Genomic DNA, 12,912 nt, shown 5'->3' on the forward strand with positions numbered 1-12,912 from the left:
TTGGCCCGGTTCCATTTCTCCCCTAGTTCCTTCCCCCAGCTAGAATTCCATTCAGTATGAACTTCATAGGAGGGATAGGTACTGTAATTAGGAATAGGGCCGGGCAACCCCCGCAAAGGTTCATTTCCAGCTACTATATTCTCCAGCCTACTGTGTCTTAAGACTGCCATAGGAGTTGAATTAGGTCTCAGTCAAGTCTCTGCTTTCGTTTTGCTGATAGTGGTGGTTTACCGATAGCATACATCAAAATAAAAAGAGGAGCAAAGTTGAGTTGATTGGCCTAAGTAGCTGTTTTGTTTAGTAGTTTGCTGATGGAGGTATTTATGTGTAATCATTCCCTATTTGAGAAGTAATAATATTATAAACCAATGAACAATGATGTGTTCACAAAAAATTGACTCACAAAAACCTGACTTCATCAGTCTTTGAAAAATGAAATGAGGGCAATATCTAAATACTGTTCTCTGTTGCTCAAGAAACAGTCACAGGTAAACATTTTAACTTTTTTGCTTTATAAAATTCAAAGTAACATTCAGCCACTCAAAAATCATCAGAAATCCTAGAAGAATACATTAGTCAGACATGCAGAAGTAAAACAAAAAATTAAACACTTGATGTATAACAGAAAGAACACATTCTGAATCCTCTACATTATACAGTGCAGTGTTCTCTCACCGTCCTCCATAATTGACCCTTCTCTATGCCGCCCCCTCCTTGGTTACTGTTGCAACATCGGAAAACATTTTCCAGTGCTGTCCAATTCCCCATTCAACCACTGACGACATCCCCTCACAATGATCTCAAACTGTGTTTTCTAATACATAATGAAAATAAACATTTGCTAATCAGGAAACTCTTGGGTATGTTGTAGTGGGACTGTCATTACAATTGTTTCCTGAGAACCTGATCAAATTATGCTAGGTGGTGCAGCTAGCCACTGAAAGGCTTTGAATTTACTGTCAGCATGCAGTCAAAACTATAACCCCCTTTGGAGCCAACTAGCGCTTTCAAATCATATCCTGATGTCGATACCAGATAGGAGTTGTATTCATAACATTGCTAACTTAGCTAGCTAACATGCATTGAGAAAACAAGTTATATTAAGTGGCTAGCTAGCTAGCGTCAGCTACATTTTGGTGACCAATGAGACAGAGCTTGCTACCCAGCTGAACTAGCAAACAATGTTATTAGTATAATTTCAGATTTGAAAAATACTCCATCAACAGGCTCTGTATTTCAGGAATCACAGTATCAAGTACTCCTGCTGCACTGTTCAGTTATTTAGCCATTTAGGCAAAATGTTGTTTTTAAAGAAAACTGTTTTTTTCCATAGTCCTCACTGGATTTCATGTGATTTAAACAGGAGCTTGTCCGAGTCGGACATGACGACAGTTGCTATCCATTTGAGTGATGCGATTGGTTGCCCAACATTCTGGGGCAGGGCTTAGCAAAGGGTCAATTGGTCCGTGAAAAGAATCAAGGCTATCCCCCCCAAAAAAAATGTTAGCACAAAAAACGTGATATAAAATACAATTAACACTTTTACATGTGAAGGTGAACAAATTCAATGATCAAAGAAATTGAACCCAAAAGCACTGCATGATTACAACTGAGGGTTTTTGCCAAGTGCTGTGTTTCCACAAGGTTAGAAAATATCCATCAGTAACCTCAACATACCACATTAGAAATGCCCAAAATAACCTCCCACCTAATTCTGATCTGGTTATTGTGATTGCCATTAGCTAAGTGAATTAGAATTGCAATGTCTTTACATGTCTACATCTCAACACCTTAGTGTGGCCTCATCTCCCTCCCTGATCGGAATAAAACTGCACAGGTGATAGCATACCCCAAGTGGCCTCTGCCATTTTTATTTCACTTTTCCTGATCAGCTCTCCCAGGGCCTGTGTCCACAAAGCGTCTCAGAGTAGGTGAGAGCTAATCTAGGATCTGTCCATATAAATCTGATTCATTATGATCTAAAAGGCTAAACTGATCCTAGATAAGCCCTCCTACTCCAAGACACTCTGTGGCTATGGGTCTTGATCCAAACAGAAAGTAAAAAAGGAGACAAGGAGACATAAGCACTTCAGGCAACAAAGTTTTATCCTATGTGATAGTGGCCCATCTCCTATCCCTGCTATTCCTGATAAGCTGTAGCGCCCTCTGCTGGCAGAGCTCAATTCAAAGTTGAGAAATAATTTCATGTCAGGGGGGGACCCTATTTGCTCTTACATAGGGTTCCGGGGTCAAGGAATAGAACCCTGTTTGGTGTTGCACAGGAATCCTTGTCCAAAGGATTTGATGTTGCACAGGAATCCGTGTCCAAAGGATTTGATGTTGCACAGGAATCCTTGTCCAAAGGATTTGATGTTGCACGCGTCCAGATCAGTGATGTCCCAGTTCAATAACGGACAATAGTTGTGTCAGTCGGAGGTCCCTATTTGATGTTGCGTAGGATCCTGCGGCAATGGGTGGTCTTGAGCTCAGCTAGGGCTTTCTCCAGCTCCTGGATGAGGTGCATCAGGGTGGCAGGGTCAGTCTGTAGTACCTTAGCGCTCTTATCACCTCCACTCTCCTCCAGGTGCAGCTTCATAGTCACTGTAGGCTTAACCTGGTGCCGGAGGGCACGACTAGCCAGCTAGAAGAGAAAGATGGGAGGGGGACTTTTTTTTTTACAAACTGAATTGATGTACCATCAAAGAGAGACAAACACAGAAAGACTGCACTCACACACAGGTCTAACTAGCCCCTCTCCCCCAAAAAAATTGCAGCATTTATTCAATAAACTCTTTTTCCATGACGTTATCAGGCAGGAATATCGACGTAACTTGTAATGACGTTAGAAGCAACATTTGGTTTTCATCAAAAACGTATTGCGAGCTAGGAGGTGACCTAATAAAGAAATTTGAATATGTCACAAGAATACATCCCTTAGCCGTGGTATATTGGCCATATATCACTAACCCCCAAGGTGCCTTATTGCAATTATAAACTGGTTACCAACGTAATTAGAACAGTAAAAAAAACATGTCATACACATGGTATATAGTCTTGGTATATAGTCTTATTGAACACAGCTTTCAGCCAATCAGCATTCCGGGCCCGAGCCCAGTTTATAATTGTAAATAAATCCCTTTTGCACATGTGCATAACTACAGATAAATCCAACAGGAGATTGGAGTGAGTTGGACAGAGGAACCTCGAAAACTTTTGCACAAGAAACACTTGAATGAACTTCCAAAAAAAAAACGAATGTTAAAACTATTTTCTGGCAATTGTGCCGGATGTTAAGACAAAAAATATAATGAATTAAAGAAATGTATAAAATGGCCGTTCTACGAGAATGACTTGTCGTTTCAATAGGGATAGGCTACACACTAAAATCTAGGTTTATGATAGTAATTCACCTTTGCCATGGTTTGCTAAACGAGATGTAGTCCTATCAGGGGCTATAATCAGCCTGCATCTAATTTCAGATCGCCTACAGTAGCCTAGGCAAGACGTAGGCTGAACGATTTAGCAGCTTGCTTAGTTCAAATTGACAGAATCATTTATCAAATCAAAATTGGATTGCATACACATATTTAGCAGATGTTATTGGGGGTGTAGTGAAATGCTTGTGTTCTCTAGCTCCAACAGTGCAGTAGTATCTAACAATTCACAACAATACACAAATCTGAAAGTAAAAGAATGGAATTAAGAAATATAAATATTAGGAACGAGCAAAGAGTGTGCAAAGCTGTCATCAAGGCAAAGGGTGGCTACTTTAAAGACTAAAATATATTTTGATTCGTTTAACACTTTTTTGGTTACTACATGAATCCATATGTGTTATTTCATAGTTTTGATGTCTTCACTATTATTCTACAATGTAAAAAAATAGTAAAAATAAAGAAAAACCCTTGAATGAGTAGTCAAAACTTTTGACTGGTACTGTATATGTCTATATCTATCTATCTATATATATATATATATATATAGGGCAGCAGCCTCTAAGGTGCAGGGTTGAGTAACCGGGTGGTAGCCGGTTAATGATGGCTAGTTAACAGTCCGATGGCCTTGAGATAGAGAAGCTGTTTTTCAGTCTCAGTCCCAGCTTTGATGCACCTGTACTGACCTCGCCTTTTAGATGGTGAACAGGCCGTGGCTCGAGGGTTGACATCCTTGATTATCTTTTTGGCCTTCCTGTGACATTGGGTGCTGTAGGTGTCCAGGAGGGCCGGTAGTGTGCCCCCCCCGGTGATGCGTTGGGATGACCATACCACCCTCTGGAGAACCGTGCGGTTGCGGGCGGTGCAGTTGCCGTACCAGGCGGTGGTACAGCCCGACAGGATGCTCTCAATTGTGCATCTGTAAAAGTTTGAGGGGCCAAGGCAAATTTCACCACACTGTCTGTGTGGATGGACCATTTCAGATTGTCAGTGATGTGTACGCCGAGGAACTTAAAACTTTCCACCTTCTCCACTGCAGTCCCATCAATGTGGATGGGGGGGGGGGGGGGTCCCTCTGCTGTTTCCTAAAGTCCACAATCATCTCCTTTGTTTTGTTGACATTGATTGAGATGCTATTTTCCTGGCACCACACTCCCAGAGCCTTCACCTCCTCCCTGAAGGCGGTCTCGTCATTGTTGGTAAACAAGCCTACTACTGTTGTGTCGTCTGGAAACTAGATGATTGAGTTGGAGGAGTGTCTGGCCACGCAGTCATGGGTGAACAGGGAGTACAGGAGAGGGCTGAGCACACATCCTTGTGAGGCCCCATTGTTGAGGATCAGCGAAGTGGGGGTGTTGTTTCCTACCTTCACCACCTGGGGGCAGCCCATCAGGAAGTCCAGGACCAGTTGCACAGGGCAGGGTTCAGACCCAGGGCCTCAAGCTTAATGATGAGCTTGGAGGCTACTATGGTGAAGGCGGAGCTATAGTCAATGAACAACATTCTTAAATAGGTATTCCTCTTGTCCAGATGGGATAGGGAAATGTGCTGACGATTGCCCTATGGGGCGATAAGCAAATCGGAGTGGGTCTAGGGCGTCAGGTAAGGTGGAGGTGATATGATCTTTGACTAGTCTCAAAGCACTTCATGATGACAGAAGTGAGTGCTACGGGGCGATAGTCATTTAGTTCAGTTACCGTTGCTTTCTCGGGTACAGGAACAATGGTAGCCATCTTGAAGCATGTAGGCTCAGCAGACTAAGATAAGGGTCGATTGAATATGTCTGTAAACACTCCAGCCAGCTGGTCTGCGCATGCTCTGAGGACGCGGCTAGGGATGTCGTCTGGGCCGGCAGCCTTGCGAGGTTTAACACGTTTAACTGTCTTACTCACGTCGGCCACAGAGAAGGAGCCCACAGTTCTTAGCGGGCCGCGTCGGTGGCACTGTGTTATCCTCAAAGCGGGCGAAGAAGGTGTTTAGCTTGTCCGGAAGCAAGATGTCGGTGTCCGCGATGTGGCTGGTTTTCCTTTTGTAGTCCGTGATTGTCTGTAGACCCTGCCATATACATTTAAGGGTGTTAACCCTCGCAAGGTACCAGCTCAGACGGCATCCCCAGCCGCGTCCTCAGAGCATGCGCAGACCAGCTGGCTGGTATGTTTACGGACATATTCAATCTCTCCCTGTTCCAGTATGCTGTCCCCACTTGCTTCAAGACTACACTGTTTGTATTCAACCATATTCCCAGTCACCTTGCCATGGTTAAATGCGGTGGTTCACGTTTTCAGTTTTGCGTGAATACTGCCATTTATCCACGGTTTCTGGTTTGGGTAGGTTTTAATAGTCCCAGTGGGAATAACATCCCCTATACACTTCCTGATGAACTCAGTCACCGTGTAAGCCTCAATGTTATTCTCAAAGGCTCCCCGTAACATGAATAGGAGAGGCGAATTTGAGTTACGTGTTTCCCAATAGCCTGCTGAAATAGGCTGCTGAGGATGGGGTCATACTCATCAAATTAAATATTAATAACATGGATATGAACTGAATATGCTTGTCAACAACAGACATTGTATTTTTCCCCCCGGCAGCCTAATCGGACTGACTTACCGTCAATCTAATGCATTTTAACAAATGATCAGCAATTGTGATTGACCGGCGCAACTTAGAAATAGGCCAAAAACCCACAACCAATACATTTTCACCCGCGACATCGTTGTCAAAGTATCGCAATTTGTCAGGGAAACCGCAGACTTAGCAACCCTGCACGCACAAAAAAGCAGACACACCAACAGAGAGACGTGCAGACAGAGAAAACAAACGGACAACAGAGTACCTGCACGTCCAGCCTCCACTCCAGGTTGTGGTAGTGTGGCAGTGAGGGTGTGAGTTCACCCAGGATGTGTCGGATCTCCTTCCTGTTTTCCAGGTAGAGCTGCTGCAGCAGGTGGTTCAGCTCCTCGGTGAAGCCCAGCACCAGCACTGAGTCCTGAAAGTCCACCTCAGAGATCTGCAACACATACACAAGGCAGAGAACAGGCTTAACATGGCAGTTCATTCTGAACTCTTCCGAGAGCTGCCTCAATGTAAGTGTGCTAGTTAGAGACTAGCACACTCCTCTGTCTAACTTCTCACCCCTCAGTGTGTTAGGTGTAGGAAGGGTATAGGGCAGGCTCTAGGTACCCACTCACCATGAGTTTGGAGCTCTCGGTGAGCAGGTACATGAGTCCCTCCACACCATGCTGTACGGTCTCTGCGTCAACACTCAGCTTCCCTGAAGGACACAGTGAGGAAGGGAAACTAGTCAGCTACAAGTCTACCATGTAAAACATGTTGAACAAAGAAATGGAATGACAGCTTTACATGGAGAAAATGTTTTGTAGGAAGAATCATGCAAGCTTGGAAACTGATACTTACTGGCAGCCCCCTCATAGATCTTAGGGTTTGTTCCCTTTCGCAGGAACTCAACCGCTATTCGTCCAAATTCACCAACCACTGATAAGGAAAAACAAGAAATATTACCCCTCAAACTTGTGGCAATGATCCTGTGACTCCGGTCCAGATCACCATTAGCCTACCACTAGGCTGGACAGCAGCTAGTGGGCGTTAAAGTGTAGGGCCATAAAGCCCACTGGCGGCTGCCCTGGCTAGCCCAATAACGGAATAAAGGAGCCTAACGTTACTCAGTTGTTACCCTATTCATAGACGTTAATTATGTTAGCGCCCATTGATAGCGTCTATTGACTAAAGTATCTTATCGGACCAGCTTGCTCTAAATATTAATACACATCGCTTGTGGTACGGTTTTGGAAACCTAAGGAACGTATATTCCATATCAGCGATAAATACATTTTCAAAAATGAAAAGGTTAAAATTACTACACAACTTTTATAGGATTTGGGCTCCCACGGACATATTACAGACCGAGTGGACGACCGGTGCGAATCTACGTCTCCGAACACCGGTGTCCGTGTATAAACGTTAGACCGACGCCACAAACTTTTTTTTTAATGTGATATGAAAGTAAAGGGAACTATGTTTCTATAACCGTACCGCAATTGAGTATCGATTCACGTTTTGATTGAGTATTTTGGCTGCCACAGCCAATTCGCCTTTAAAAACAGAACATGTAAGGACATAGCACCTATCCCGCCTAGGGTTATATATGAGCACTCCCTTGATCTCTGATAGTCTAGTGGCATTTGACATATTGTTATACCCATTAGTCATTTCAGATCCACTCAAGGGGTATCGGTAGCTAGGTTGTTTCTGGACAGTAACGTTATAGGCAGACGGAAGTAGCGAACGTTAGCTAGAATAACATCTTGATAACAGACAGGACAATCTATGAATCTATGTTGCACTGTATTCGCTGGTTTAATAACTTTAAAACACAATGAATCTAGCGTTGATTTAGTTAGTCTAATGACAGCTGGTAACATTAGCTAGCTGTCATGCTAACAGTCATATTTACCCGCAGAGTCCACCTCTGGCAGAAACCCCAGGTGCTCCTTATGTTCGTCAGATAACACCAACAGCATTATTATAAGTTATAGTCTAACTCTTATTGTGCAAAGTCGACAAAAATGTACCTACTACAGAATGAAATGTTGACTTTTATCAGTTAGCTAACTAGGCTGATCAAAATCACATGACCACCAGGATCAAAATTCTACAGCCCATACAATTCGAAAGAAACAAAGTTGCAGCAGAAAAAAGGTTCCGGATTCCTGCCGCACTGGCCTGCTTATATTTGTTCTGTTACACGTGTTTAATGTAAATGTATTTCTTGCATATCCCAACTCCCCCTAAGACACCCACAGGGGTGTCACGGCCAGGGCCACCATTGACACGTTAAATGCCTTGCTCAAGGGCACAGCAACAGATTTTTAAAAAAAATCCACCTCTTAAACTCTGGCATTTAGACCGGCAACCATTCGGTTACTGGCCCAACACTCTAACCTCGAGGCAGGACATTGTAATGACATGGGTGTTGAAATGAAGTTGTTGAAATTATCACTATTCTGTCTGGTATTCATCACAATAGGCCACACTATCACCAGGCACTTGAGGGGCTTCACATTTTTGAGTTTTTAAACAGTGATAACAACCTTGGCATTCCAACCTTGTGATGTCTGGAGGCTGAAGAAAACATCGCTTTCAAGTAGGCTACGTGCACGCAGTGGTGGAAAAAGTACCCACTTGTCATACTTGAGTAAAAGCAAAGCTACCTTAATAGAAAAGCACTCAAGTAAAAGTGAAAGTCACCCAGTAAAATACTACTTGAGTAAAAGTCTAAAAGTATTTGGTTTTAAATATACTTAAGTATCAAAAGTAAATGTAATTGCTATAATATACTTAAGTATTTTAAGTAAAAGTATAAATCATTTCAAATTCCTTATATGAAGTAAACCAGACAGCATCATTTTATTGTTTTTATTTTATTTATGGGGAGCCAGGGGCACACTGCAACACTCAGACATACTTTACAAACAAAGCATTTGTGTTTAGGGAATCTGCCAGATCAGAGGCAGTAGGGATGACCAGGGATGTTCTCTTGATAAGTGTGTGAATTATTGGTGTCACACTTTTTCTCCATCCCTAGTGTAACCGATGTGAAATGGCTAGCCAGTTAGCGGTGGTGAGCGCTAATAGCGGTTCGATCGGTGACGTCACTCGCTCTGAGACCTTGAAGTAGGCCGCGGCTTTTGAGGAGCGATGGGTAACGATGCTTCGCGGGTGTCAGCTGTCTATGTGTGCAGAGGGGTTCGAGCCCAGGTAGGGGCGAAGGGACGGACTAAATAATACTGTTACACTAGCAAACACAGCGGGTTAATCAAATTGCATTCTAGGGTCATGATTAGGTGATAGCTGGGACTGGGTCAAAACTGTGACACAAATCAGGCCCTCGAGGACTGGAATTTCCCACCCCTTTAAGCGTTCTAAACTTTTACTTCATTACATCCCTAAAGACAATAATGTCTTGTAGGAATAATGTATGGAGTAAAAAGTACATTATTGTCTTTAGGGATGTAATGAAGTAAAAGTTGTCAAAAATATAAATAAAGTAAAGTACAGATACCTAAAAAAAAAATACTTAAGTAAAAAATACTTGAAAGTACTACTTAAGTACTTTACACCACTGCGTACATGTCTACACTCCACTTCTACATGTTTTGTCTATAACTTTCTATTAGTTGTACTGTACCACACTCTTGCAGTGCATACCATTTATAGATATTTTTAAAGAATCACTGGAATTAACAATTCCTCCATTGTGAAGTCAAACAGCACCGAGGAACTGTAATAAACATAATTCTGAACAGATGGGTGAATGACTATGAATGAACATTTACCCGTTATTTTTTTTAAAACTTTGTCTCCCTTTACTCAGTTTAAGATTTTTTTTATGAGTACAAGCTTTTGTCAGTAATGTGTTATCAGTAAAGGACATGAACCTGAACGTAGCTAGACAATTTAGCAACTCTAGCCCAGACTTTAGAGTTGCTTTGCAGCTTCCGGGTTTTATTTAAAAAAAATAAAAGTCTAGAGCTTGTTTTAGAACTGCATTCAATAATGGAGTGATACCAGTAGATGACGTAGTATAGGCTTGGGCCTTTAGCAAATGACTTGTCTGAGAATGATAAAGACACAGTAGAGCCTTGTCTAGAATAACCGCCTGAGCTGCAAAATAAAAATTCAATATTGTTTAGGCTAGGCCTATTTCGCCAGCTAAATATGCCATGCTGTTGTGTGTTATTTAATAGCCATATAATTGCATAATTTGTTTTGACAGTCACGTGGGGCTATTGTGGTGATCATGTAACCTAATGAATCACACTTTCTCCAGTATTTGGGAGCACAGACTGTAGGCCGTATGTGGTGCAAGGGCAACAACCTCTCCCTCAACGTGATCAAGACAAAGGAGATGATTGTGTACTACAGGAAAAGGAGGACCGAGCACACCCCCATTCTCATCGACGCGGGCTGTAGTGGAGCAGGTTGAGAGCTTCAAGTTCCTTGGTGTCCACATCACCAACAAACTAACATGGTCCAAGCACACCAAGACGGTTGTGAAGAGGGCACGACAAAACCTATTCCCCATCAGAAGACTTAAAAGTTTTGGCATGGGTCCTCAGTGGTTGCATCACTGCCTGGTATGGCAACTGCTCGGCCTCCGACCGCAAGGCACTACAGAGGGGCCAAGCTTCCTGCCATCCTCAGTACCTCTATACTAGGCAGTGTCAGAGGAAGGCCCATAAAAATGGTCAAAGACTCCAGCCACCCTAGTCATAAACTGTTCTCTCTGATATATTTAGCGGCCTGTGAGCTAGGGTTTCTTTTTAAAGGGAGCTTCATAATAAAAAACAGTTATAAAACACAAAGTTACACAATTATTCCACAAGACACCAGTACCCAAAATTATAGCCTAAATTGCAATGCCTATGTTGAAGGCCTATTTGTTTTCATGTGGATAGGCCAAAATTAAACATTTAATTATTAAAGTAATAGGCTAAAGAACTTTGGATAATTTATATAATTTTGAATACACGCATGGATTTCAATAAACATATGGATGAGACTGTTCAATTGTCTTTGATTTAGTTCCTATTGCAACTCAAGACAAAAGACTGAATGGACGACAAAGTGACTGAACTGAACTGAACGAAGGATGAATTAGATGTTCAGAAATGTTGGTATGACGAGCTACACGCATGCTCTGCACTTTACTTGGCTACTAGGCAAAGAGGCCTACATTAAGGGTATAATGACTATGGCTGCATGCCTCCAGAAGGGTATCTTCTGAGGCTGAGGTGTGTTTTACCGATGGCGCATGGTTGCTGTGGTGCTGCATGGAGATCACAAGCTCTTCAACTGGGCAGCAGTATCGCAATGGAGGAAATAGCCTATAGGGAGACTACCTAAGACCACAGCAACAGAGTTATTGTAACGTTTGGGGGAAAGCTTATGCCAGACTGTTTAACCTCTCCCTTGTTCATTTCAAAGTCTGTATGTTCATGAGCCGATTCATATAAATCATGTCACATTATTTTAAATTCATATTAACCCCTCCTACAAAATATTATTTGGCAAGACTTTAAAGTGATTAAATAAATATCAAAACATTCTAAATATATATATTTTAAGTGGCCAAGACTCCAGTGGTCATACATAATTCATAGATTCACCAAACATAGAATAATTATCAACGTTTCATTATTCCTGGTAGCCTAGTGATTAGCGCGTTGGGCCAGTAACTGAAAGGTTGCTGAATCAAATCCCAGAGGTGACAAGGTAAAAATCTGTCATTCTGTTCCTGAGCAAGGCAGTTAACCTACTGTTCCCCGGGCGCCGAAGATGTCGATGTCGATTATGGCAGCCCCCCGCCCCTCTCTGATTCAGTTGAATGCATTCAGTTGTACAGCTGACTAGGTATCTCCCTTTCCCTACTACTGGGTATGATTGTAGACAGAGCCCAGAAATGGGATGGTGCAATATTCAATTAAATCATATTTTGGTGCATGCGTGGGGATGTTCTTTAGCATTCGGCCATCAGATTAGCCACCAAATGCTCCTTATAAGACACATCACTGCACTCTATACTCCTCTGTAAACTGGTCATCTCTGTGCTGCTACCATGTTGTGTTGTCATGTGTTGATGTCATGCAATGTTGTTGTCTTTCGGTCTCTCTTTATGTAGTGTTGTCTCTCTTGTTGTGATGTGTATTTTTAATGTTTAATCCCAGCCCCCTCAGGAGATTTTTTGGTAGGCCATCATTTTATTCCTAGCAGACTGAAACTTCACTGTTGTAGGCATAATACGGCCAGTGCTATCTGGATTTGCACTGGCAAACAAATGCATTACATTAGCTACCTAAATGTGAAGCAAACTAAACTGAGTAATAGAGAATGGAGACTTTTAACTTGAAAACGTGCAGGATGTCTCTTTCCGGTTTCCCCGAATTCCGTTTTTCTTTTTTATTCTGCGTTAAACTTGTTCGGGTAGCGCTCCTCACAGGCCGTTTGGTATAAAAAAAAAATGTGAGGTGAAATGATACTGCCAAAACTCGGAAAGTTATTATTGTACGTGAGAATTGCAACACAAAATTTGTTCAAGGCTAACATTTTAGACCGTAATCGTAACATGGTGTTTGTATGTTCACAGATTAAATTTCACGTTTACGTTCATATTTCACGCATGGCTTTTCTTACGATCCTAACAATTTATGTATGGATTTTCTAACGACTCCTATAGTAAATTACCAGTCAAAAGTTTGACCACACCTACTCATTCAAGGGTTTTTCTTTATTATTTACAGCATTGTAGAATAATAGTGAGGACATCAAAACTGTGAAATAAAACATATGGAAGTAACCAAAAAAACGTGTTAAACAAAACAAAATATTTTATATTTGAGATTCTTCAAAGTCGACACCAATATTGGCCAATATACCACGGCTCAGGGCTGTTTTTAGTCAC

General features: G+C 42.1%; 1 protein-coding gene across 3 annotated transcripts; it reads right to left on the reverse strand.

The window, feature by feature from the left end:
- Positions 1 to 491: 491 nt before the first annotated feature.
- commd2 (COMM domain containing 2) lies at positions 492 to 8,165 on the reverse strand. 3 transcript variants are annotated; one of them, XR_005051901.1, is made up of 6 exons: positions 7,906 to 8,159; positions 6,849 to 6,926; positions 6,623 to 6,705; positions 6,268 to 6,441; positions 2,373 to 2,641; positions 492 to 2,306 (listed from the first exon to the last, which is right to left on the reverse strand). XR_005051901.1 is itself a non-coding variant. In XM_021604751.2 (5 exons), coding segments are annotated over exons 1-5 (537 nt in total). In that variant the 5' UTR covers positions 8,029 to 8,165; the 3' UTR covers positions 492 to 2,440. The 3 variants fall into 3 exon arrangements, 2 of the variants coding, with proteins under 2 accessions (XP_021460426.1, XP_021460425.1); XM_021604751.2 differs by having other exon boundaries at positions 492 to 2,641; positions 8,028 to 8,165; XM_021604750.2 differs by having other exon boundaries at positions 492 to 2,641.
- Positions 8,166 to 12,912: the final 4,747 nt, after the last annotated feature.

The sequence above is a fragment of the Oncorhynchus mykiss genome, chromosome 5 (assembly GCF_013265735.2).
Source record: "Oncorhynchus mykiss isolate Arlee chromosome 5, USDA_OmykA_1.1, whole genome shotgun sequence".
NCBI lineage: Eukaryota > Metazoa > Chordata > Actinopteri > Salmoniformes > Salmonidae > Oncorhynchus > Oncorhynchus mykiss.

Excerpts from the sequence above, each read along its gene's own strand:
- commd2 (XM_021604750.2), bottom strand. The coding sequence starts at position 7,972 with ATGCTGTTGGTGTTATCTGACGAACATAAGGAGCACCTGGGGTTTCTG. Across the intron at positions 6,706-6,848 it reads GATCTATGAGGGGGCTGCCA|GGAAGCTGAGTGTTGACGCA; the intron begins GTAAGTATCAGT and ends TGTGTCCTTCAG. Across the intron at positions 6,442-6,622 it reads CCGAGAGCTCCAAACTCATG|ATCTCTGAGGTGGACTTTCA; the intron begins GTGAGTGGGTAC and ends TATGTGTTGCAG.